This window comes from Argentina silus, assembly GCF_951799395.1.
Source record: "Argentina silus genome assembly, chromosome: 11".
Taxonomy (NCBI): Eukaryota; Metazoa; Chordata; class Actinopteri; order Argentiniformes; family Argentinidae; genus Argentina; species Argentina silus.
This window is the reverse complement of record NC_139665.1, coordinates 21,502,726-21,525,225: the sequence shown is the minus strand read 5'-3', so window position 1 is coordinate 21,525,225 and position 22,500 is coordinate 21,502,726. Positions and strand designations below refer to the sequence as shown.

General features: G+C 45.0%; 2 protein-coding genes across 2 annotated transcripts in view; one reads left to right on the top strand and one right to left on the bottom strand.

The window, feature by feature from the left end:
- tinagl1 (tubulointerstitial nephritis antigen-like 1) overlaps window positions 1–15,392 on the top strand; it is a 24,158-nt gene extending 8,766 nt beyond the window's left edge. Inside the window, exons 4-12 of the mRNA XM_083680731.1 lie at window positions 3,932–4,024; window positions 4,300–4,414; window positions 6,157–6,283; window positions 6,658–6,808; window positions 7,023–7,209; window positions 7,374–7,419; window positions 8,635–8,758; window positions 11,977–12,022; window positions 12,938–15,392. Coding sequence (XP_083536857.1) covers window positions 3,932–4,024; window positions 4,300–4,414; window positions 6,157–6,283; window positions 6,658–6,808; window positions 7,023–7,209; window positions 7,374–7,419; window positions 8,635–8,758; window positions 11,977–12,022; window positions 12,938–13,102 — 1,054 coding nt within the window. The 3' untranslated portion in view covers window positions 13,103–15,392. The remainder of the gene's footprint in view (window positions 1–3,931; window positions 4,025–4,299; window positions 4,415–6,156; window positions 6,284–6,657; window positions 6,809–7,022; window positions 7,210–7,373; window positions 7,420–8,634; window positions 8,759–11,976; window positions 12,023–12,937) is intronic.
- A 4,652-nt stretch (window positions 15,393–20,044) lies between these two features.
- LOC310812536 (lens fiber membrane intrinsic protein-like) lies at window positions 20,045–21,433 on the bottom strand (the record flags this gene model as incomplete). Its single annotated transcript, XM_083681153.1, has 4 exons — window positions 20,045–20,147; window positions 20,401–20,535; window positions 20,839–20,988; window positions 21,259–21,433. The coding sequence occupies 4 exons, from the start codon at window positions 21,431–21,433 to the stop codon at window positions 20,086–20,088; spliced, it is 522 nt and encodes a 173-aa protein (XP_083537279.1). The 3' UTR covers window positions 20,045–20,085.
- Window positions 21,434–22,500: the final 1,067 nt, after the last annotated feature.

The window sequence follows — 22,500 nt, the reverse complement described above, 5'->3', positions numbered from 1 at the left end:
GGTGCAGGGAGTCATCCTTACCCAAAAAGGTGGAAAAGCTTGACCTCAAAACAATTACACCTGGATAAACTCTCTTTCTTACACACACACACACACACACACACACACACACACACACACACACACACACACACACACACACACACACACACACACACACACACACACACACACACACACACACAGGATAGACAGGGTAGGATAGACAGTGATCCCATAGGTCAACACAACACAGGCCAAATCTCTTAAGTTTGACTCACGTATGGCCCATTGATTAACAGTTAATTCATAAGAATGAATAATTATCTTAGATTTGACTGAAACGTTGAACTGAGTAACCCTCACTAATAACATCAGGCTTTTTATCTTATACCTTGAGTGCAAGGTTGTTGATGATTGTTGTACAGTTTTGCATGTGGTATCATACTGTATAAGGACATGTAAAGTAGTACAGTAGGTAGAGGAACAGTGTGAGAGAGGATGGAGGGGTAGGGCCTAGGAGACATTGTAGGAGGTAGGAGGTAGAGGGTAGAAAGAGGGGAGGAAGAATTCCTCACCTGGCTGTTGGAATGGTTTCTCATACCCCTGCCATGTGCTGTTTATGAGTGAGCGTGTGTGTTTGTATGGTTTAGTCTGTGTGTGTGTGTGTGTGTGTGTGTGTGTGTGTGTGTGTGTGTGTGTGTGTGTGTGTGTGTGTGCGAGCACCCTCCCACACTGCGTAGGTGAGCTTGTGTGTACAGGACGTGTAGGCGAGGGGTGTCTGTTTGCCGTCTTTGCTCATTCATATATCTATATCATATTTACTTTCACACTCATGTAATATACTCAGTAGGTGTTTTTCCCGGCCTTACTCAAGCACATTGACACCAGTGATGTGACGTCATCCACATCGACCTCTGGGTTGCATTACTGCAGAAGCTGTGTTCTGTCAGCCTGACAGTCCTGGACACTGTCTCTTACTACTCTTACTAAGAGGACTCAATTAGGGGAGAGTTGAGGGCCTGATAGGAGCAGAGACAAGGGACTTTAGAAAGTCAGTCTAACCCTGATAAACTGTGGTCTCCCTCCTCCCTCTCTCCTTCAACAGAGACTTGTGGAGGTTAAACAAACACTGCCTCCCTGGTAAAAATAAACTTGCCGTGCTTGAGTACAGCATGAACCAGCGTTACCATACCAACTCCCCTTTCACTGTCTAACTCGCACAATAGACCCTGACACAAGACACATGCAGTTTCTCACGCATATGAACTGCGCAGTGCACTTGTTGCACACATTTTGCACACCTGCACGTGCACAAGCACACGTGCACATGCACCCCCCCGCCCAATACATACACCCCCCCCCTCACTGTCCGTTCTCCCACATTTCCCATGCAGGCATGCATACTGTCACTCCTACACACTCCCAAGCCTCTCTCTCTCTTTCGGCACAAGGGTTTTGGGTGGAGGACGGTGCAATACTTCCGTTCCCAAATGACTGGCTCTCCCCTCTGTCTCACTCCCTCTGTGCTCCCTGGTCCTTATCTCTTCCTCCCACACGCCTTGGCTGACCACTCGGATCCTCGTAAGAGTCGCCTCATATGTTAGTTCGCTCATGGGTTAGGGTTAGGGTTAGCAAAAGCTGTACGTGTGTGTATATTCCCATTCCTAGAGTGAGTGTGTGTGTGTGTGTGTGTGTGTGTGTGTGTGTGTGTGTGTGTGTGTGTGTGTGTGTGTGTGTGTGTGCATGTGTGTGTGCATGTGTGTGCGTGTGTGTGCATGTTCATTTATGTTTATTTGTCTACTTCTGTGTGTGAGGATACGTCCCTGATAAGCGTAATCTTTTGTAGTTGTGATGGAATCTCTTCGGCCTTTGAGTCTTGAGCTTGTGGCTCATGAAAACTCTCTGTCTGATTACAGTTATCTCTGTCGCAGTGCCTCCAGTATACAAGAGCCGTTACCTCCACTGATCTGGCCGGGATTACCTCTCCATTGATTTGGCCGGGGTTTCTGTTGGATCTAGTGTACTCTAAATTGGGTTCATAGGACTTTTCAACAGACTTTTTCATTCCACTACAGTGCTGTACAGACCTGTGGTTAGTTGCAATTGAGATTAAACATTGCTGCACAGGTGCGTCCAATTGCACCTGGATCAGACCCTGACATAATTTTGTTGCAAGTGGATTTAGTCTTAAACTATCTAGAACACACTGCTGTGGTAATAAACCAAGGAAGTTACTGTATCCAGCAAGTGGCCCACAATTACCCAGCAGCAGAAAACTCAACAATGTCCATGCTTGATATCACGCCTAGATTCTGACACTAATTGTGAAGTGTGAAGAGGAATCTGAAGTATGGCCTCCCATAGTCCTCACAGCCCTCATATTTCACTCACTGAAGACCCTATGTCCCTGTATCTCTGACCTCTGTCCATGTGAGAGCTCAGAGGCTTTTTTTCCGCGCATTACTGTGTAAATTTATGTCTGTTTCAGCCCACTGGGTCTTGGCCCTGGCACCAGACTCTTGGATTTGTCTGGGCTGTTTGTGGGAAAGGGTTAGAGTCAGAGGTTACTGTCTGTTTCCGCCAATCAGAGTCATCAGACGGGCCGCTGTGTTAGTCATGAGTACTTCACAGGGAATCCACTCCATTAATATGGTCAGACAGATACAGTCTAGTAGACACTATAGTCTTGCATTTTATGGACTGATTTGTGTGAGAGTGAGACACATCAGCGACATAACAGTTACTGTGAAGATAGTGATGGATAGTTTTACACAAACATCTCCCATGCTTTTTTATTAGGCAAAATAGCATTACAGTAGTAACATTTTCTTAGACCACCTGTGTGTAATGGATTATGAATGGATTCTAAGCATTTATGTATTGATATAGGCCATTATAAGGAGCCATGGACTGTTATGAATGCTTATAGCAAGTCCTAGTGCACTATGGATGTGACAGAGGGCATTCAAAATGCATTACACACAGATGGCTTTGTGGAAGGAACAATGACATCATGTTAGTACATTGTTATACTGTATCAGTGAAGTCATGCTCTTCCTCATGTTACTGTTACTGCTCCCTTATCACTGTGACTCATCACAAAGCACACAGTAGGAATGCTCTGTTTTAGTGGATCCCAAACCAAACATTTTAACCTACGTCACGTTCATCAGGATGGTTAGTCTTCACTCCCCCCGGCTTCCTCGGACTAAAAATGGATATTATTCAGTGCTCTGTAGCCTTACATGGTTGACGTGCCTTGTCCCTCCCCTTCTCTCTCTCTCTCTCTCTGTCCCTCTCTCTCTCTCTCGCTCTCTCTCGCTCTCTCTCTCTCTCTCTCTCTCTCTCTCTCTGTCTCTCTCTCTTTCTCTCTCTCTCTCTTTCTCTCTCTCTCAGTCTCTCTTTCTCTCTCTGTCTCTCTCTCTCTCTCTGTCTCTCTCTCTCTCTCTCTCTCTCTCCGTCTCTCTCTCTCTCTCTCTCTCTCTCTCTCTCTATCTCTCTCTCTCTCTCTCTCTCTCTCTCTCTCTCTCTCTCTCTCTCTCTCTTACTCCTTCTCTTTCTTTCCCCTCTGCCAAGCACTCTCGTTGTTTTGTTCCTCCCTGGGGAATTCCACAGTGTCGCCTTATATTTGCTATCCTTTTAAACATCCTCTCTATTTTTATTTTTGTCCTCTGCTACTTTAGCATCAATATGGGAAACAGTCAGTTATGTTATGTACTGTAATAGGCCTACACATGCAATTACAGTACTTAAAACCTAACAAGTTAAGTGGTGTTCTAACAGTCCTTCTGTCTCTTCTGCCTCTCTCTGCCCTCTCCCCCCTCTCTCCCACTCTCTACCCCTCTCTCTGTCCCGACTCTCTACCCTCTCCCTTTCTATCCACTCCCACTCTCTTCCCTTATCTCTCCCTCACTCTCTCCTCCCTTTCTTTCTTCCTTCCCTCCTGCAGTACGTGTGGAACCACAGGACGTTGGAAGTGTGAGCAGTATGCCTGCCTGATAGAGGGTGATATGATCCAGGCCGTCAACAGAGGAAACTATGGGTAAGAGACACACACACGCATTCACACACACATGCACTCACACACACACACACACACACTTTCACTCAGTCTCGCTGGCACATTCTCTCTCACTTACACTTAAACACACACTTAGACACACCATGACACCTCCCAGCACACTCTCTCCACTCATGTGAACTCATTGACACCTACTGAAATTGCACTGTGCTCAGGTTTCTTATTGCTGACACTATGTCTTAAGATAGATATCACAGCCCACAACCACAAACGGTTCCATTGTGGTCTCTCCCCAGCTGGCAGGCATCAAACTACAGTTACTTCCATGGCATGAGTCTGGACGAGGGCATACGGTACCGCCTAGGGACCCAGAGGCCCTCCAGGACCATCATGAGCATGAACGAGATGCAGGTAAGAGGCTTTGATGGGGAGGAAAGCTAGGGTGTGTGGGGGGGATGGGTGTGGGTGTCTGGGCATCAGGAGGCTCTGGATGGGGGAGGGAGTGTCTAAGGATGTGGGGCTCAGGGGGGTGCCAGGAAGTTGGGAGGGGCTGGGCGGTTCGGCAGATGCTTCAGTGTGCAGGTGTTTGTGTGTTGGTTTCTCACCTCTTCAAGGCGCTGTGGTTTGGTCTTAAGCACTGTGATATAAATCTGGAGAATACCGTCATTGCACAAGTGTTTACAGGCTTAGGCTGAGTATGGTGGTTTGTTGGTATTCGGTGTCCGTCTGTATGTTCTGTATGTGTGTGAGTCAGTCCAACACTCTCCTCTGTCCTGCCTTCTAAACAGATTACATAAAACTGAATCAAAACATCAGAGAAGGTTTATGGGAATGGAGTGATTGATGATGGGTGGAGGGAGCTATCTCCCCCTCAGACAACACAACCCATCACCCCCCTCCTCCACACACCCACACCCCAACACCTGAACACAACTCCCACCCTCACACCCTACTGACACCCTCCCCCAACCCCCCCCCCCCCACCCCCCCCCCCCCCCCCCCCACACCCTACTCCCCCACTTCTGCTCCAGTATCCTCCAGCACGTCCCTACCTGTACTAGGAGCCAGATCTGAGCTGTAGAGCTCATTCATAAATCTCTCTGTCTGTCTCCCGGTCCACAAACAGTAAACACTGCAGGCGTAGGTAATGAATGGGCCGACTCCTAACACACACACACACACACACACACACACACACACACATACACGCTCCCTTTCACCCTTCACCCCTGCACAAAGTCAAGCGTTGCTGTGTGGCCAGGTTTAAAACTTTGACCCCACAGATAACCACTACAATGAGTCCCACTCAACAAAAGTGCACATTCCTGGGCTTTGTATCAGGTGGCTGTCTAGGATAATAGTAAAGATATTAACGTCAGGAATGCACGGAGGCAGCACTAGCAGCTGTGTTATTCCTAAAGGGAGGGAGAGTAAGTTACACAGAAGCCTGACGTCGACAACAGCCAGATATGTTGGTTAGATGACGCAGGACAGCTAAAGTAAGCAGTATCAGAACCTCTCGGACTGATAAGTAATCTAAGGCGTAAGGCGTTCTACTTTAGCAATGCCCACTGTGATATGGATAAATTTTCTAAATCCCAGGGTAGGATGCATTTCCAAGGTATTTGAGTCCATATTAGGTGGTAGAAACTGTTCAGGGTTCTATTGCGATCTACCCTTGCACTGACATTGTCACTTGGACTGGACACAGATCAAAGGTTCTGGTCTATTCTAACCCTCCTCAGAGACAAATGATCCTAATGGTCTTAATCATCTGAAAATAAGTCCTCTCTCCCGGAATAACCGAGACAGACTTATGTAATTTGCTAATCATCTGAATGTGTTATGTAATTCAGTCCACTGTGATTGGAATTGCATTCATGAGGGTTATGTTGTGGACAAACAGTCACCCTGTGCCAGTTGCACACAAAAACACAAACATACTGGCAATATTCATACTTTACACTTAGGTTGACAATATTCTCTATTCCTTGTGATTTCCTGTGACTTTAAATTTAATATTGATTATAATAATAATTCATGTTCAATTGTACTATATAGCACAATTCCAAATAAGAAAGTCAACTCAAGTTGCTGAAGCTACTGTACACTGAAATAGAACTCAACATGTAACCTTTGCCCTCTCTTCCCAGATGAACATGGACCCTCAGAATGACCGTCTGCCCCACAACTTCAACGCAGTGGAGAAGTGGCCAGGGAAGATCCATGAGCCTCTGGACCAGGGCAACTGTGCTGCCTCCTGGGCCTTCTCCACAGCAGGTGGGTCAGAACATGATGCTGGTGAAAGGCTGGGACAAGCCTCAACTGTTATCTGTGCATGAAAGTGGAGTGGGTAGAGTCTCTACCCCCCTTAACATCTCCCTCACCCCTATAATGTGTGATACCAACCTGAACACCCCCATTGCTTTAGAGAACCTTCATGCCTGGCCTTGCCTTACCATTTTTTTTTGCCCCAACCCTCTTTATGCAGTACATCTTCACACAATGCATCAAACCTTCTCTTTCCCCCACTCTCTCTCTCTCTCTCTCTCTCTCTCTCTCTCTCTCTCTCCCTCTCTCTCTCTCTCTCTCTCTCTCCCTCTCTCTCTCTCTCTCTCTCTCTCCCTCTCTCTCTTTCTCTCTCTCTTTCCCAGCGGTGGCATCAGACCGGATCTCCATCCAGTCCATGGGTCACATGACCCCCCAGCTGTCTCCCCAGAACCTGATCTCCTGTGACACCCGTAACCAGGGGGGCTGTGCGGGGGGACGCATTGACGGAGCCTGGTGGTACCTGCGACGTAGAGGGTAGGACAAAGACATTATCATCATTATCATTATTATTAAGACATTATCACTGCAAAGGTTTTTATTTTAGAGACATTTTGAAATGAAACACACCAAGGAGGAATTTTGAGCTGTTCTGCTTGGAATTGATAATTCCATGTATTTATGGTTTCTCTCTCTCTCTCTCTCTCTCTCTCTCTCTCTCTCTCTCTCTCTCTCCCTCTCTCTCTCTCAGTGTGGTGACAGAGGAGTGTTATCCATATGCGCCACCTCAGCAGACGCCAGCGGAGGTTGGCCGCTGTATGATGCAGAGTCGCTCTGTGGGCAGAGGGAAGAGACAGGCTACGGCTCACTGCCCCAACACACACAACTACCAAAATGACATCTATCAGTCCACACCTCCCTACAGGCTCTCATCAAACGTATGTACCACTAAACCCCTCCCACACGCACGCACGCACGTACGCACACACACACACACACACACACACACACACACACACACACATTGTTTTGATCTCCTCAACTTCTCACAGTCTGTTTCCATCCATCTAATCACAGTTCTGCATCTCTTGTTTCTTCACAGGAGAAGGAGATCATGAAGGAGATTATGGATAATGGCCCAGTGCAAGGTAAGATACTGTAGTGTGTGTGTGTGTGTGTGTGTGAGTGTGTGTGTGTGTGTGTGTGTGTGTGTGTGTACATGTGCGTGATTAGATGTATAACTCCTCTCCGTCTGCAGAATGCAAAGCAGTCCTAAACATAAACAGTCAGTAGAGGTCAAAGGTGGAGTCCCAGGTCGGGGATTTGACCTTCAGAGGTCTTTGGTGACCAGAACCTGATCAAACTAATTGTCCTTGGTTTCAACTTTGAACTCAGTCAACTTATTCATTGAAAGGGAGACTCCTAGGCACCCACCTGGACAACTGTACAGTAAATCACAGCACAATGCCTATGTGTGTGTGTGTGTGTGTGTGTGTGTGTGTGTGTGTGTGTGTGTGTGTGTGTGTGTGTGTGCGTACGTGCATGTAATGTTGTGTGGTTCCCCAGAGGCGCTCTCTATGAGCCTGTGCCAACCTCTACATGTATTGTTTCAAACAGCAAGATAGAAACCTTGGCCTAATGTCAAGTTTAATTTTTTTTCTGGAATTACAGGGATTTGTGTGTGTGTGTCTGTGTGTGTGTGTGTGTTCTTGAGTATTGTATGTCTGAAATGTATTTGTTTCTAAGAAGGGAGGTCCTGTTTGCAGTAAGAGACAATGAGAACGGTAGGCCCAGTACAGGTTTTCCCACTGGGCTTTAATGAGAAAGTCATAGGGAGTTCTGCTTTACTGGCCTCCAACATAATGAAAGTGCAGGGGATCAACAAGCCTCTCACACTCCAGCTGCACTGTGTGGGTGTGTTGCAATGAAGGGGAAATTGGAAATGTATTCACCATATAACGTAATAACCACCTGATGATGTAATAAAGTATATCAGTTGTTACATGCCTTATTTGAAATGAGGAAATGACACTTGATGAATATGCTTTTGAATTAACATGAGGGCAAAGATAGAGTTAAGCTTTTTGGGATTTGTCAAACACAGGAGTTCTTTGCCAGACATCAAGCAATCAAAGTTGGCGGGTTGTCGTCCATTGAAAAGCATAGGCTTGTTACCAAACTACAGTTCATGTTTCACTTGAATAGAGTCAATGATAGAGCTGATTGTATTCATATGACAATATGACTTTGGTGTAACCTTTTAAGAGGTCCCTGAAAATCTATAGATTTGTCCAAAGGGTTGTCTGTGTATCTGTCCATCAGTAGGCCTAATGTGTGTGTCTGTCTACTTGTGTTCCCTGCAGCCATCTTGGAAGTCCATGAGGATTTCTTTGTGTATAAAAGTGGGATCTACAAACACACAGATGTCAGCTTCACCAAACCACCACACTACCGCAAACATGGAACACACTCTGTCAGGATCACAGGGTAAGGCCACAGCATTTATCACTATCATCACTTATGCAGTAGGCTCCATAAAGAACATTGTAGTATAGGCAGTATATTTGAAAATTAATTAGTTTGTATATTTGTTAATACAACTGTCAACTTGATCTGCCAAGAATTGCAAAACACAGCGGCACACTCATTTCTATTTGAGGTGTGAGAACAAATTGCTACATGCTCAGAGACCCATTGTTGTGTGGTCTGTTCCCTCCTCGTTCGTGCCTGCGAGGCACTCGGCTCCAATCTTCCTGTTCTCTAGACAAGCCCCGTGGTTACCACGGCGACCACAAAAATGCGAGCAGGCAGACGACACACCTGGATTCCCCTCCCCTCCCCTTCCCCGCCCCCCCACTCTGTCGCCACCTCCCCCCCACCCACCAATGCCCCCATCTTCTGCCTTCGTGTTTCGTCTTCACTTATCACCTATCCCCCCCCCCCCCCCCCCCCCCCCCGACTGTCTGTATGGCTCTTCCACCCCCCCCACCCCCACCCCCAAACCTCTGCTTCGTTCTCTCATCGTTTAGTCTCGTAGGTATCCATCCACGACTGAATGTCTGCGCTATCTAAGGGCGACATTCCATCTCCTGAGACGGGAGCTAGGATAACATGCTAAGACACACTTTCCCCTTGTAAATATTTGCGTGGCTATTTCATGTGAACCAGCTGTTTTGGAAATGTTATTATTATTGTTATTACATTATTCTCTCTCACGTCTGTTAGTTACCTTTGGAATGTCTGGCCTGTGTGTGCTGTGTCTGTGTGACCGAGGGGGATATAGCAGTAAAAATGTTTGTGCACTGCTTTGGTACATTACTGTTGCTGGAGGCTTTGCTGTCTTCGGCTTGAACAATGCTGTCAAAGGAACTTCAGACAGAGGGGGCTGGGAGCCGTTATGGAAGTAGTTTCATTGCTCTTATCTGATCGGCCATTGATCAAGAGAAACAGAGCATGCATGGGGGATCCTCTTCCTGTCCTGTCCTGCTGGTTGTGTTTGGCTGTGGTTGAGTCTTACGTGCCATTGTGTCATTTAACTCTGAGGGAGTTTGTACGTGTTTCGTGTAGATCTTTATGTGTGTGGTATTTATTCATTTTTGTGGCCTACCTCATAGGCAAGGGCATGTCTGAAAAACCTCCCTATACCTTGTAAATCTCTCCTGGTTTGTGAAGAGTGCATACAGGAGTACGTGTCTGTGTGTGTGTCTGTATAACAGTGCTTTGCTCAGTAGGCCAGTAGATAGCAGGTTTATCCAGGCTCACAGCATAGGTCTGGGCAGTCCTGGCACGATACTGGTGTCTGGTCTATGCAGCATGCTCCACTGATGATGATGATGGTGGGTGAGCGCCTGTCTGATCGGCTGCTTGTCTCCCCCTCTGCATCCCTCCGCTGACACTGCGGTTCTTTCGCTGCTTTGGGCCCTGGATGGATGGGAGGCTCAGGGGGCAGCGAGGGTATGGATTTGGGAATGGGGGGGTTGTTGAAGGGGGGAGGAGGGAGGGAGGGAGGAGATGGAGGGTAGGGGGATTCGTACTGCGTAGAGCCCCGACCGCCACACCATCAGATGTTTGTACAGCCAAAATCCCGCCGTGGTGCGTTCTATTAAGCCGAGGGCCTGGGAAAGTTTGTGTTTAGCGCATTGAGGTCCACTCTGGTGGAAACGGCATTGTCTGGCCCACTGATCCCAACTGTACCGGACAGAGGGGGGATCAACCCTGGGGAGGAGGTCACTGGTGGGGTGTGGGATGGGGGGTATGTGTGGGGGTGGAGGGGGCAGTGGTATGTCTATCATTGTCCAGGGTGAAGTACGCTAACTGTGGGAGATAAGAGCTCCACAGTGGTTTGACTCTGTCTGGCTCTGCTCGTACACACACAGCCCATGGAAAGCTTCGGGACCTCAAAACTGCATCTTTTCCCTCCATCTATTTCAGATTTCAGAGGGGCCTGATGTTTATGCAGCTGTTTTTGATTGCCTTTTCCGTGTTTTGACCCCAGTCTCAGCCTGAAACAGAACTGGCTTATAACGGCATGTACTGATTGAAGGCTGTCATTGTTTGCCAATGTTTTGGTGGCACGCTACCAGGTTGGCAATGACTGAAACCCAATAGATATTTTCCCAGCATTCCTATCTTCTATAAATGATAACAACTGATTGGCCCTCGAGGCTCCTCTGAGCCGGGAGGCCGGAGAGCTCACAAACAGGATGGGAATAGAACTGGGGAGGGGGAGTATTGGTCTGGAGACACAGCAACACAGGGAGGTCAACCGTACGCAACTGCCAGCTTAGACCTGGAGCTAAGCATGATGGGAATTTATGGGCCTCAGCAAAGGCTTCCTGAGAACAAAGCATGCTGGAAGAGAGAGACAGAGATAGACAGAGAGAGAGAGAGAGAGAGAGAGAGAGAGAGAGAGAGAGAGAGAGAGAAAGAGCGAGAGAGAGAGAGAGAGAGAGAGAGAGAGACGGGGTTCCAGCAGAGGTTGAGGTGTCTATTTGTGAGCCACGGCCAACCTACAGTACTGTTCAATGATGTTGTTGTGTGTGCTACCTCTGTGAGATGACAGGGGCAAGGCGGTGTCCACTTCCTCCCTGGCCATCCCTCTTCTTCCTGTTTCCTGTGAGGGGGAAGTGGCAGAGGGGGAATTCCGTGTTCTGAGAAATGGAATGATTTCGATGTTTGTGTGTGTGTGTGTGTGTGTGTGTGTGTGTGTGTGTGTGTGTGTGTGTGTGTGTGTGTGTGTGTGTGTGTGTGTGTGTGTGTGTGTTTCTGAGCCCTAGCCATAAATAAGACCTTGTTTTCAGGATGCCGTTAGGGAGATGAAAGATGTTTTGTCCAGGGCTGTCAGGATCTCTGCCTCTACTTATAGCTGTTCCTCGAATACAGCGTCTGTGTGCGTGCAGGTGGTACATTTTCAAAGCAGTTCTTTATGTACAAGGTTAAAAACAGCAGTTAAACTCTGGTACAGATTTTGTCTCAGAGCTATTAACATTTCAAACATGAAAGTTGTGACTCTGTGTGTGTGCGTGTGTGTGTGTGTGTGTGTGTGTGTGTGTGTGTGTGTGTGTGTGTGTGTGTGTGTGTGTGTTTTCATGCCTCTTCATTGTCTGATTATTCATTGTGCTAGTGAAAAATAATCCACTCTTGTACATGTATTTGATGTTCTATCAACAATCCACTTCATTAATCAATCTCTCTCTGTGTTCCAGGTGGGGAGAGGAGCGTAACTACGATGGGACAACAAGGAAGTTCTGGGTAAATGCTCCTATCAGACTTCTCTTATGGCGCTTTTCCACTAGATACCAGGTCCCACTCCAGACTTTTTTTGGGCCCAAGCACCGGTGTCTTCTTTGACGCGTTGTGCTTCCACCATTCGGGTGATTGTGAGGACTTGGGGAGAGCAAGGAGGAGCAAACTATGGACATCATCAGAAGCGCGTTTCCTTCTCAAGTTTCACCCTCAAACCAGCTACTTGTGACTGAAAAATTAAATACGAATTTCTTAGTAGCATGACATTTAAACTAGAAAAGGAGTTTGTGGTTGAGTGTGAGGCATTTATTTAGTTTGGAAATGTTCACAAAAACTAGCATAGATTGTCCAGTTAGCCAGCCAGATGAGCCATTCACCTTTCCCCAGAAATGGAACGGGTGCTTACCCACAGCTGAGCAAACTTAATAGTACATATAAATGCTTATAAACCAAAGTAACAGTTTATATCTCATTTCCATATCTCAGTATTGTAGGTTGACATACAAATAGCAGTTGTCCCATAGTCTTGCCTAGCTAAACAACATCATACACCATAACCCAGTCCCAAGAATCTCCCCCAGGTCCCAGGTCAGGGTAGGACCTTGGGGCCATGACCCAGGGCTTTTGGGACCTTGTTTGGGATGTTCTCAGAGATGGAAACACAAAAGTCTGAGGCTTTAGGCCAAGCACTGGTGCCAAAAGTGCCAAAGTGGAAAAGTGCCATTCATAAAGATGTATACACATCTCAGGACACAACCTAAACCTGCGTCCTTGCTGTATGTTGTTTTTTAAGTAAATGTCCTCTTTTTTTACATCGTCATTCATAATAGCCCTCCAACTGTCCCTCACTTTGGATATAAGCTTCTGCTAAATGACCATGATGAACAATCATTGATTAATGTCCTCATAACTCTCTTCCAGATCGCTGCCAACTCCTGGGGGAAGAACTGGGGTGAGAACGGTTACTTCCGTATCGCTCGTGGCGAGAACGAGTGTGAGATCGAGGCGTTTGTGATCGGGGTGTGGGGCAGGGTTACTATGGAAGACATGCAAAGCCACCATCAACACCATCGCCGACGCAAGTAGAGACGCTTCAGAAAAACCACCCCCTGAGCTCCTGCTTTAACCCCCTTACCGTGGGGTGGACCACACAACCACCCCAGAACTCCTACTCTTACCCCCTTACCCCTTATCCTACCCTGGGGGGACCTAACAACCACCCCTAGAGCCCCCACTCTCACCCCTTACCCTGGGGAGAACCACCCAACCACTCCAGAATCCCACTCTCACCCCCCCCCCCCCCCCCCCCCTCCCCCCTCCCGCCAACTCAAGGTTTGTGGCACCAAAAAACTTAGCCAGGATGACTAGGGCTCCTCCACACCGCCTTGACTGGCTTCAGGACAATGCAATAAGCACCTCAGGACTCACTATTCCAAAGACCACACTACCCAGAATCCTCAGCTTCGGCCTGACATCGCTGTCTCCTCCTGTCTCTGAAGTGTGAAACGTTCACTCCATTGCTTGACGATGAAAGGACTGGCTTTGATCTTAACTCTCTTGTCTCAAATTTTTCTCTTCATTTGGCTGCCATGACAAGTGAATCTCTCTTCTTCTTTACCCCTCTGCCTCGGTTTTGGTTGTGTATTCTGGGTGTCCAGGCCTGTGAGGGACAGTTTGGGGTGGAGAGAGACAGGGGTTAGATTATACAGGAACCACATAGAGCAGTTCCCTTTAGGAGAGAAACTAACACTCTACCTGTGCTACAGTTTAGTATATCACTGAGGACCTAGCTTAACACTTATTCACGCTACATGTTGCTAACTCACTCATTCCTATTGCTGTTAGATGAGATTGAAACACAGTGCAGCACAGTAGCTGCATGGATCACTCCACACATTCCAATAAAGCAGAACCTTACACTGGAAAGGGTAGTGGGCTTGATGGGAGGTGGGGTTAGGGGTTGATGGGCGGTTTGGTAAACTGTCCTTTTAGAGAAGTGAATGACCAATAATTTATTGTACCCTCAATAGCCCAAAAATGAGACTGATTATTTAAAACTTTTTTTTTGTTGAGATCAATCCCCTGTGTGTATGAGTGTGCCTAGGACAGCAGAGAGTTTCAGTAAACTCTTGAAAAGAAAGTCAATGCCTCACCCTTCTGGACTTTTCTGTACCATGATGTATGTACTGTACAGTATATGGTTACTGAGAGGAAGGTTTCCATCTTCCATATTATAGTATTCAAATAATCAGTAACCTAAACTCTCAACAGAAATCAAATGGGTGAACATAAGTTTTTTTTTTATTATGGTTATCATTTACTGGGTCAACCATTTGTAGATCTCCATTAATATATATATATGAAAGCAAAGCTGAAGCATGTAAGATATTTGTAATTGTAGCAGGTGAGGAACTTCAAAAACAGCATGTCTATTCACATTCCTTTGAAATATCCCAGTCAACAAAAATGTATTTTGTAAAATGAAGAGATTTGAGTGAAACAACAAGATCACTTCTTTTCACGTAATAAGAGGAAAATGTTGATTACTCCTCCACCTCATGTTCAGTTTCAATTAACCTAGAAACCGATGAGAAGATTTTTCAATGTAAACGAGACAACTGATTATGGGTTATCAAATGCCTAAAGAAAAAGGTGCTGTTTGTGGCCTCTCTGGTTGAAAAGATAGACTGTTTGTGTATGATAGTCTTAATCTATTTCATTCTTTGTACACTGTATTACGATTGTGATCTGAAAATACTATTATTTTTGTTGCTATTGTTGTATTTACTCTTATTTTATGACTTACTCATAGAGGTGTGGTATATCTTACATAAATACCACCCTCCTCTCTCCTGTTCAGTGGCTTTGAAGGTTGTTTTAAAGGTGAAAAGTGAAATCTAAATAGTCTTCTAGGGAGAGGAGGAGGGTGGGACTCTGCCAAAGTCTGTTTAGTGCTGTCTCATTGTAGTACCTTTGTCAGTTTCATGATGATTCTTATACACCTCAAACACAACACACCACTAATGCTTGCAATGTGTATCACTGGGCATACAACAGCCTTATTGTCAAGCTAAGTGACATTTTGTGCATCTCCAAAGAAGTGTGGAGCTCAGCCTTAAATGAAGCCAGTATTCTCATAGGATTCACAATCACTGGCTTGTGTATGGTGCCTCTAGGAGCTCCCTTTTATAAGATTGATACTCATGGCAATTTGGTAAAACAGAATTGCTTATACCTTGCCTACCATTACTTTTTACTGTGTCAGTTTCCGGCAACTGCTACTGTCCCTTCACAGATCACACGTATCAGTTTTCAGTGCAGTCTCACTTCAAAAATAAATGCTTGGTTTCCAAGAGGTGATGTACAACATTCCCAACTTTGCCTCCTTGTCAATAACATCCTGTTGTTGTCTCCTATAACTCTTAAAGCCTCCTATGCAATAACTATTCTGTTATTTACAGTGGACCTCATGCCTCCCTCACAGCCATCACCTCCAAGAAAAGATAGACTCAAAAGAAAAGAGACATGTCCGGATGGACACGCAATGTGCCATGTAAAGAGCTATAGGAGATCAGAATGGATCTCGCATGTTAGCCACGCGGTGTAAAGAATCTTTACTTTATCTGAGAAACTAAGTGCAGTGAGAGATGACAGGGACGATCAAAGGAGTGATGCACTGGGGTGAGATGCATCATGGGTTAGCATAGCGAAGCATGACAGTGCAGAAAAAAGAAGAGGAAGTGTGAAGGAGTGGGGCGGTGGGGGGTTGGGGGTGGGAGGAGAGGGTACTTGCTTCTTGGCCTGAAGGAGAGAAATGATATCAATTATATCTTTTTTTTTTTAAGTTGGTGTATTTCTACAAACCAAATAAGCCCTTATACCATCCCCCATACCACCTTCATAAGAACAGTCACATGATGGCGGGTCTCATCTGAGAACATTGCTGTGCAACGGAGAGAAGACTGACAGCCAGCCTTCACTTCATTTCAGTACATACACAATCCCCAGTTAATTATTATTGTTTATTGGTTTGGTAAAACATCAATCATGTACAAATTGTGTTTTCAAAGGAATTTGCTATACAGGCAACAAAGAAGTAGGGTGGCTATGTCATAATTCTGTATTTCATTATGCTTATTGACATATTAACAAGTAGAATTGGGAGGTGCTCCACATTAATTTATTCTAGATTTTTCATTACCGTTATAAGCTACCATAACCGTTCATAGATATTACATAGGTGTACATTGGTGCAGGTCAAATGTTTTATGCTTATTGCAATTATATTACCACCCTGATAATTTTGGAAGGTACAGCCCCTTGCAAATCAAACATACCTGTATAATATGAGTTATATCAATCTGTAGGACAAGCTGACAGATCCTTTTTCCCATGCAGTCATCCAGACAGTTGTTTCCTTATAGGGATAAGCTAGTGATAGACAGTCTGGATCAATGGGGTGAGAGGAGCAGTCGACTGGATCCAAGTCATGCGGAGGAAAAGGGTGGAATTTGGCCAAAGCTGAATCCAAGTCGGACTGGCTGCCTCTCTCAGTTTGCTCCTGGGTCCATGTCAAGTCTGACCATTCAAGGTTGCTGGTGCGGTAGACAGAAGCTTTAGGCGGAGTGCTTATGATATGAGGTCAAATATTCTTTATATTATAATGATTTAATCTTTACCTCATGAAACAAGTTACTCTGGCTGTGTGGAGCCTCTCACTCAACTAAATATGTATCTTTCATCATAAAACTATCCTTCAAAATCACCCTCAAAGCTTTCACAGAAACCCAGTCATAAGTTGCGTATTTAAAGTCAAAGAACCACTCCATATTCAGTGATACATAGACTTTATTTATGACAAGATTAGTAAATTATATAATTTTTTTTCTTTTCCTGTGCAATGTTTATTATCACTTTGTCTCCTGTATTGTGTGCACTAAATGCAAAACCACGGTAGTGTTCACCTGTGTGGCACAATAAAATCTTTTAAAAACAACCATCGCTGCCTTACTCATTGTCAGTTACGGTAACACTTAACATAGTGAACAAGTATTATTACATTACATTGCATTACATTACACTGTGTACTGATACATTTCTTGCCTCTTAAGATGTGTGTAAGATGACAATCCAAAAAAATAAATGTTAATCTGAAAAATATAATATCTTGGCAAAATAAAGAAATGGAATGTATGTTAGAAAGGAGTTCGGTGAGGGAGATAAGCTTAGCAGCACAAGCTGTTTTGTAGTAGGCTAGTGGGAGCAGTTGGCAGAGCTCTTTTGGGAAGAGGGGGCCAGACAGGGGGGTGGGGACTTGGGCAAGGGGCTAGGGGTGTGGTGGGTGTGGGAAAGGGTAGGGTGAGGTCTATGGGATGGGGCAGGGTGGGATGAGGATAGTTTGTATAGGACAATGCTGTGTCAGCTCACTTCTCTACTGAGAGTAACATCTCAAACCTTATCAGCCCATGGGTAAAAACCAGGGGAAAGAGTGTTATGGCACATTCCCATTAGAGTTTTGGTGAGAGAGTTTTTGTATGTATGATGTGTGTGTGTGTGTGTGTGTGTGTGTGTGTGTGTGTGTGTGTGTGTGTGTGTGTGTGTGTGTGTGTGTGTGTGTGTGCATTTGCATCCATGTGCAGCCACAGGTATAGACAGCTGTGTGAACATCTGCCTGAGTATAGAATTAAAATCTCATCAGGAGAAAGAAGATCCTCTCTTTTGAAGTGGAAATAATTGCCATTCTTCAGAATCAGGTTGATTGAGTGAATTTCAACAAGCTAGCTTTCTACACAACCAGGTGTTATGGTACTAGCAGCTCCTTAGACAAAGAATACATGAGAGACGAGTCTAGATGGCATGTGACACCTGTTATGTCCAGAAGTTGCTTTCAAGGTGCAATCTGTAATTCAAACGACAACAATTTTTGATGATTTATAACCCGCATTCAGTAATTTTCTCTTTCAATAGTTCCTATCAACTGGAGCAAAGTGAATTGTGGCACCATGCCCTCTCTTTATCATTGAGCAAAGACACTTCACCGTAGCCGTCTCAACATCCTGTGTGTGTGTGTGTGTGTATGGGTGTGTGTGTGTGTATGTGTGTGTGTGTGTGTGTGTGTGTGTGTGTGTGTGTGTGTGTGTGTGTGTGTGTGTGTGTGTGTGTGTGTGTGTGTGCGCGCGTGCGTGCGCGTGCGCGTGCGTGTGTGAGAGTGTGTCCTCAGATTCGGCCTAGGAAAAGATCAGGACTTTGATCAGTAAACACGTGTCAGACCATTACTCTAATCCCAGACAAACACTTAATTACATTATCAGTGTATATTAAGCTGTGCTCAATGGGTAACTGTGCCTTCTGCAATGCCGGACATTGCCTCTGGAATGAGCTTCTGGAAGGCCCTCATGACAACCCAGACACTCTCCTCCTTCAAAACAGGTCTAAATACTCACCTCTTCAAACAGGCCTTCCTGTGGTCTTCTTAGTTGTTTATAGTGTATTTTTATTTTTTATTATTCACTCAGTTCTATGCACTTTGAGACTGATCAAATGAAAAGCGCTTCAAATAAAATGTATTATTATTATTATTATTATTATTGTTATAGAAGAGTAAACAGGGGATTCATACGTGACTCTATGCATGTGACAGAGAGAATTACATCCCAAAATCCACAAAATTGCTTCACACTAATCTATCTGGTGTTGTCTGTCAGTGTCATTGCAACGGATATTGGAACACTGTAAACTTAATTTCATCATTGATGCTGAAGGGACCAAGTATGGAGTTGGAGTGTTTGATGACTAAGTATTTACATTTCTTCCATTGTTCCTGGGTCAGAAATAGCCCACGCATCCATTACCTCAGTGTCTACTGCCTCTTTCCTTGCAGTTGATGTTAATTGTCAAGTACCTTAGTGAAGGAGGAAGCCATGGTTATGGACTTACAATGTAGGCATTGGAACAAACAGTCACCACCCCACCCAGTGGTTCAGGAATTCTTCTTCATTCCATTCTGTTCTTCTTGCATTGTCTGTAGAGTGTTCTAGAACCCCCCCCCCCTCCCCCCCCCCCCTATGTTCCTCCTTCCAACCACAGAGAGGACAATGTGAGTTTCCACAGCACGACGGCTATGGAAAAAATCTGTTCCATAAACAACTTAATAAAGATTACTATTTCACTATTACGTTCGGGATTCTTATCTTGAATCACTGTGTTGACACTAAGCCAGTTCTTACAGCCTTTGGGGTTTCCCAATGAACCACGTTTATTTAGTCTTAATTGGTTTTATTTTGATATATTGTTCTCTACACTCTTGTGCAACAGTTTTAATACAGACCATATCCATGTACGAAACTATTATACCTAACAATACAAAACATTGTATTGCTTCAGATTGTCATTAGGGCTACCCTATAGGGATACTCAGCTCAGAGGAGAATGTAAGCATGTCTCACTGCATAGAGAGTAGATATAAAGGAGAGATGTACAGTAGGTGTATGGCAAAGCTTTACCTGTTGCACAGTGTGGTCCTCTTTTACAATGCAGTTGTCCTTGGACTTCTTAAAACAACTTAGCAACTGAATTATGAGTAAGTTCCGTTCTGTAATAATTATTATAATTATTATAATAATTCAATGTTTGTTGTTTGTTTACAAATAAACTAAGGTAAATCAGAACGTGTTTAAACCTTTTCTTTTACTTCAACTGGGTCACTGCAAGTTAAGCTATACTGTCTTTGAACTACACTGGGATGACTTAGCTCTGTTAAAAGGTAGTGCCCTCTTGTGTTGAAACATGTGTATGATCCATGTCGGAACATAAAGTCATGAGAATATGGCAAATGTGAATGGTAACAAAAAATAAGGGGTAGGCCATTGTCACAAGTCTTTTTCGATCAAACCTTTATTTATCCAGGAAATCCACTGGGAAGAAGCATTAGACATCTTGTTCACGGTTGAAGCCCAGTCAAGAAAAGCGGTATACATGCATGCTTGCCTCGCTGGATAAGCATGATCATTCATTCAGTGTAAAATGGTCCTCTTTTTAAAAAGTGTTTGTGGCTTGCTTGCGCTGTTCCCCTAGCGCGGACTGCCCCCTCTCCTACATTCATGCATTCTGTAGGCACACATGTAAAAAATCCCTGGAACAGACATATATCAGATGTGTTAGTGGGCACAAACCAGACATAGAGGACCTCACAACCTGTTGCTCTGGTATGCCTTGTTTCCCCACATTACTTACTCACGGTACGTCTAATACTATAATACAGATTCACACTGTCGTATAATACACATATAGCAGTCACTTCAGTGATCCTCTGTGATCAGTGGAGATTAAGACATTGGTAGGGAACCACGATTGAGTAGTTATTCACTCTACATGCCAGTTCTTACCTGCAAAGAAGGTCATGAGTAGTGCCACCCAGCCCAGTATGTAGGACCAGGAGAAGCGCCAGTCACCGAAGCGCTTCCCCAGGAAGTTCACTGTCACACCCGTATAGATGGCCATCGCCAGGAGAACAAATAAAGCTGGGGGAACATGGATACATTACTATCGAAATGTAGTAACAATTAGTAACAAAGTAACAATATAGTATGCCAGGGCACTGAATGTATCACCTGTGCATGATGTTTGTGTGTGTTCCCCTGCGTCTGTATGACATTGTGTGTGTGTGTGTGTGTGTGTGTGTGTGTGTGTGTGTGTGTGTGTGTGTGTGTGCGTGCGTGCGTGCGTGCGTGTGTGTGTGTGTGTGTGTGTGTGCGTGCGTGTGTGTGCGTGCGTGTGTGTTGCAACCTCATGCACCAAGTCATTAATGTAAACAGAGGACTCACTGGAAACAAAGAACATGATCCCTGCAGCGAAGGAGCGATTGAACCTCTCAAAAGCAGAGAAGTGGGCGAAGGACAGGATGCCCGCGATGATGCCCGCGAAGCATGACATCCCTGACAGAATCATAAAGGCCCGCGTGGCATTCCAGTAGGCTGAGGGAAGACAGACAGATGGTTCAAAGGGTTCCTGGGCACTCCCATAATTAATTAACATATGGCCATAACCATTATAACTATCAATATGAACGATGCCGTAAGCATTGACTGCTCATACAGAGACAGTAGATGGCGCCATCTAGTAGCAATTCCCTTCATGCACAACATTCTCTCCGTAGATGTTCAGCAACAGGTCTGTAACGTGAAAAGAACCAGCCATTCCCCTGGGTCAGGCCCCCTTGTGGCGTGTGTGTGAGGTTGTCTCACCAATGCTGTCCGTCTGCATGTAGCACTTCCCGGACATGCAGTACCTCCACAGGCCCTGGTGGGCGATGCTGCCCGAGAGACGATACTGCATCCAGTAGTCTGTCGCCGTGGAAACCACCAATAGGATGTTCCCCACAATGGCGCAGAACAGGCCCCCTCCCATAAAGCTGTACATCCTGACCTGAGATGCTGCGGCCGCTGCGTAGCACCTGACACTGAGAGTGGAGGAAGACTAGTGGTTAGTGGTACTGATCACATAAACATACACTTATATACATGTTGCACACACACACACACACACACACACACACACACACACACACACACACACACACACACACAACACACACACACACAATTCCATCCACTCATACACATGCTGTATTCACATTCACACATGTACACCACAGAAATGACGCGGCCGTCATTGCTTATCACCAGACGATTGCGTAGGCATACACAATACAACTGTGAGTGAACAAAATACGTATTCTTACACAGGTGTAACACTTCATAATCAATGTCATTACCATGTGATGTGCTTCACACATACAGTAACACACTCATGCTTGACCACCACAGTGCACCTGCACAGGCATCACACTTTACAAGATTATCAAAAGCTGTTTTTTGCCATGTGTACTGCCACTTGCAGCGATGTCAAACTTGAGTTGTAACGCAGTAAAAGGGCTCTTAGTGGAGGTTGACATTACTGACTGTCAAAATGAAGTCTGATACATGCCCACTAATGCTTGTTCTGCTCTATAGTAGTATGCAAGTTCAAACCACCAACATATTTCACCTGCGTTGGTTACCAACAGAGGTCTTAAATGTAATGTAATGGGTCTGGCCAGAACCCAATACTGAAAACATTAAAAAAGCCACAATTTTTCAAAAGATTATGATTTTTCTTAGCAGATAAAACCAATGGGAGCGAAAGGGGCCCACAATGGTGTTCAATATTTCACATGCCCCAAATCTTTAAAATCACTTGAAAACAGTTATGCAGTGCCATGACAAGTTGTACATGCCAAAATGTAATGTTAATCAAGACTTTACTTGTTCACCTCCCATAGGCTGAATTGGGCGAATTGTGCTTTTTTGGCCTGAACCCATAAACATTTTTATAACAGTAATTTTCTAAATACCAATGAATACTTGACACCAAATAAAATGATTTGGAGTTGTTGGGGAGTTAAGCAGATATACTTTTTTTACACCCTTGTTGTTGGTAATTTGAGG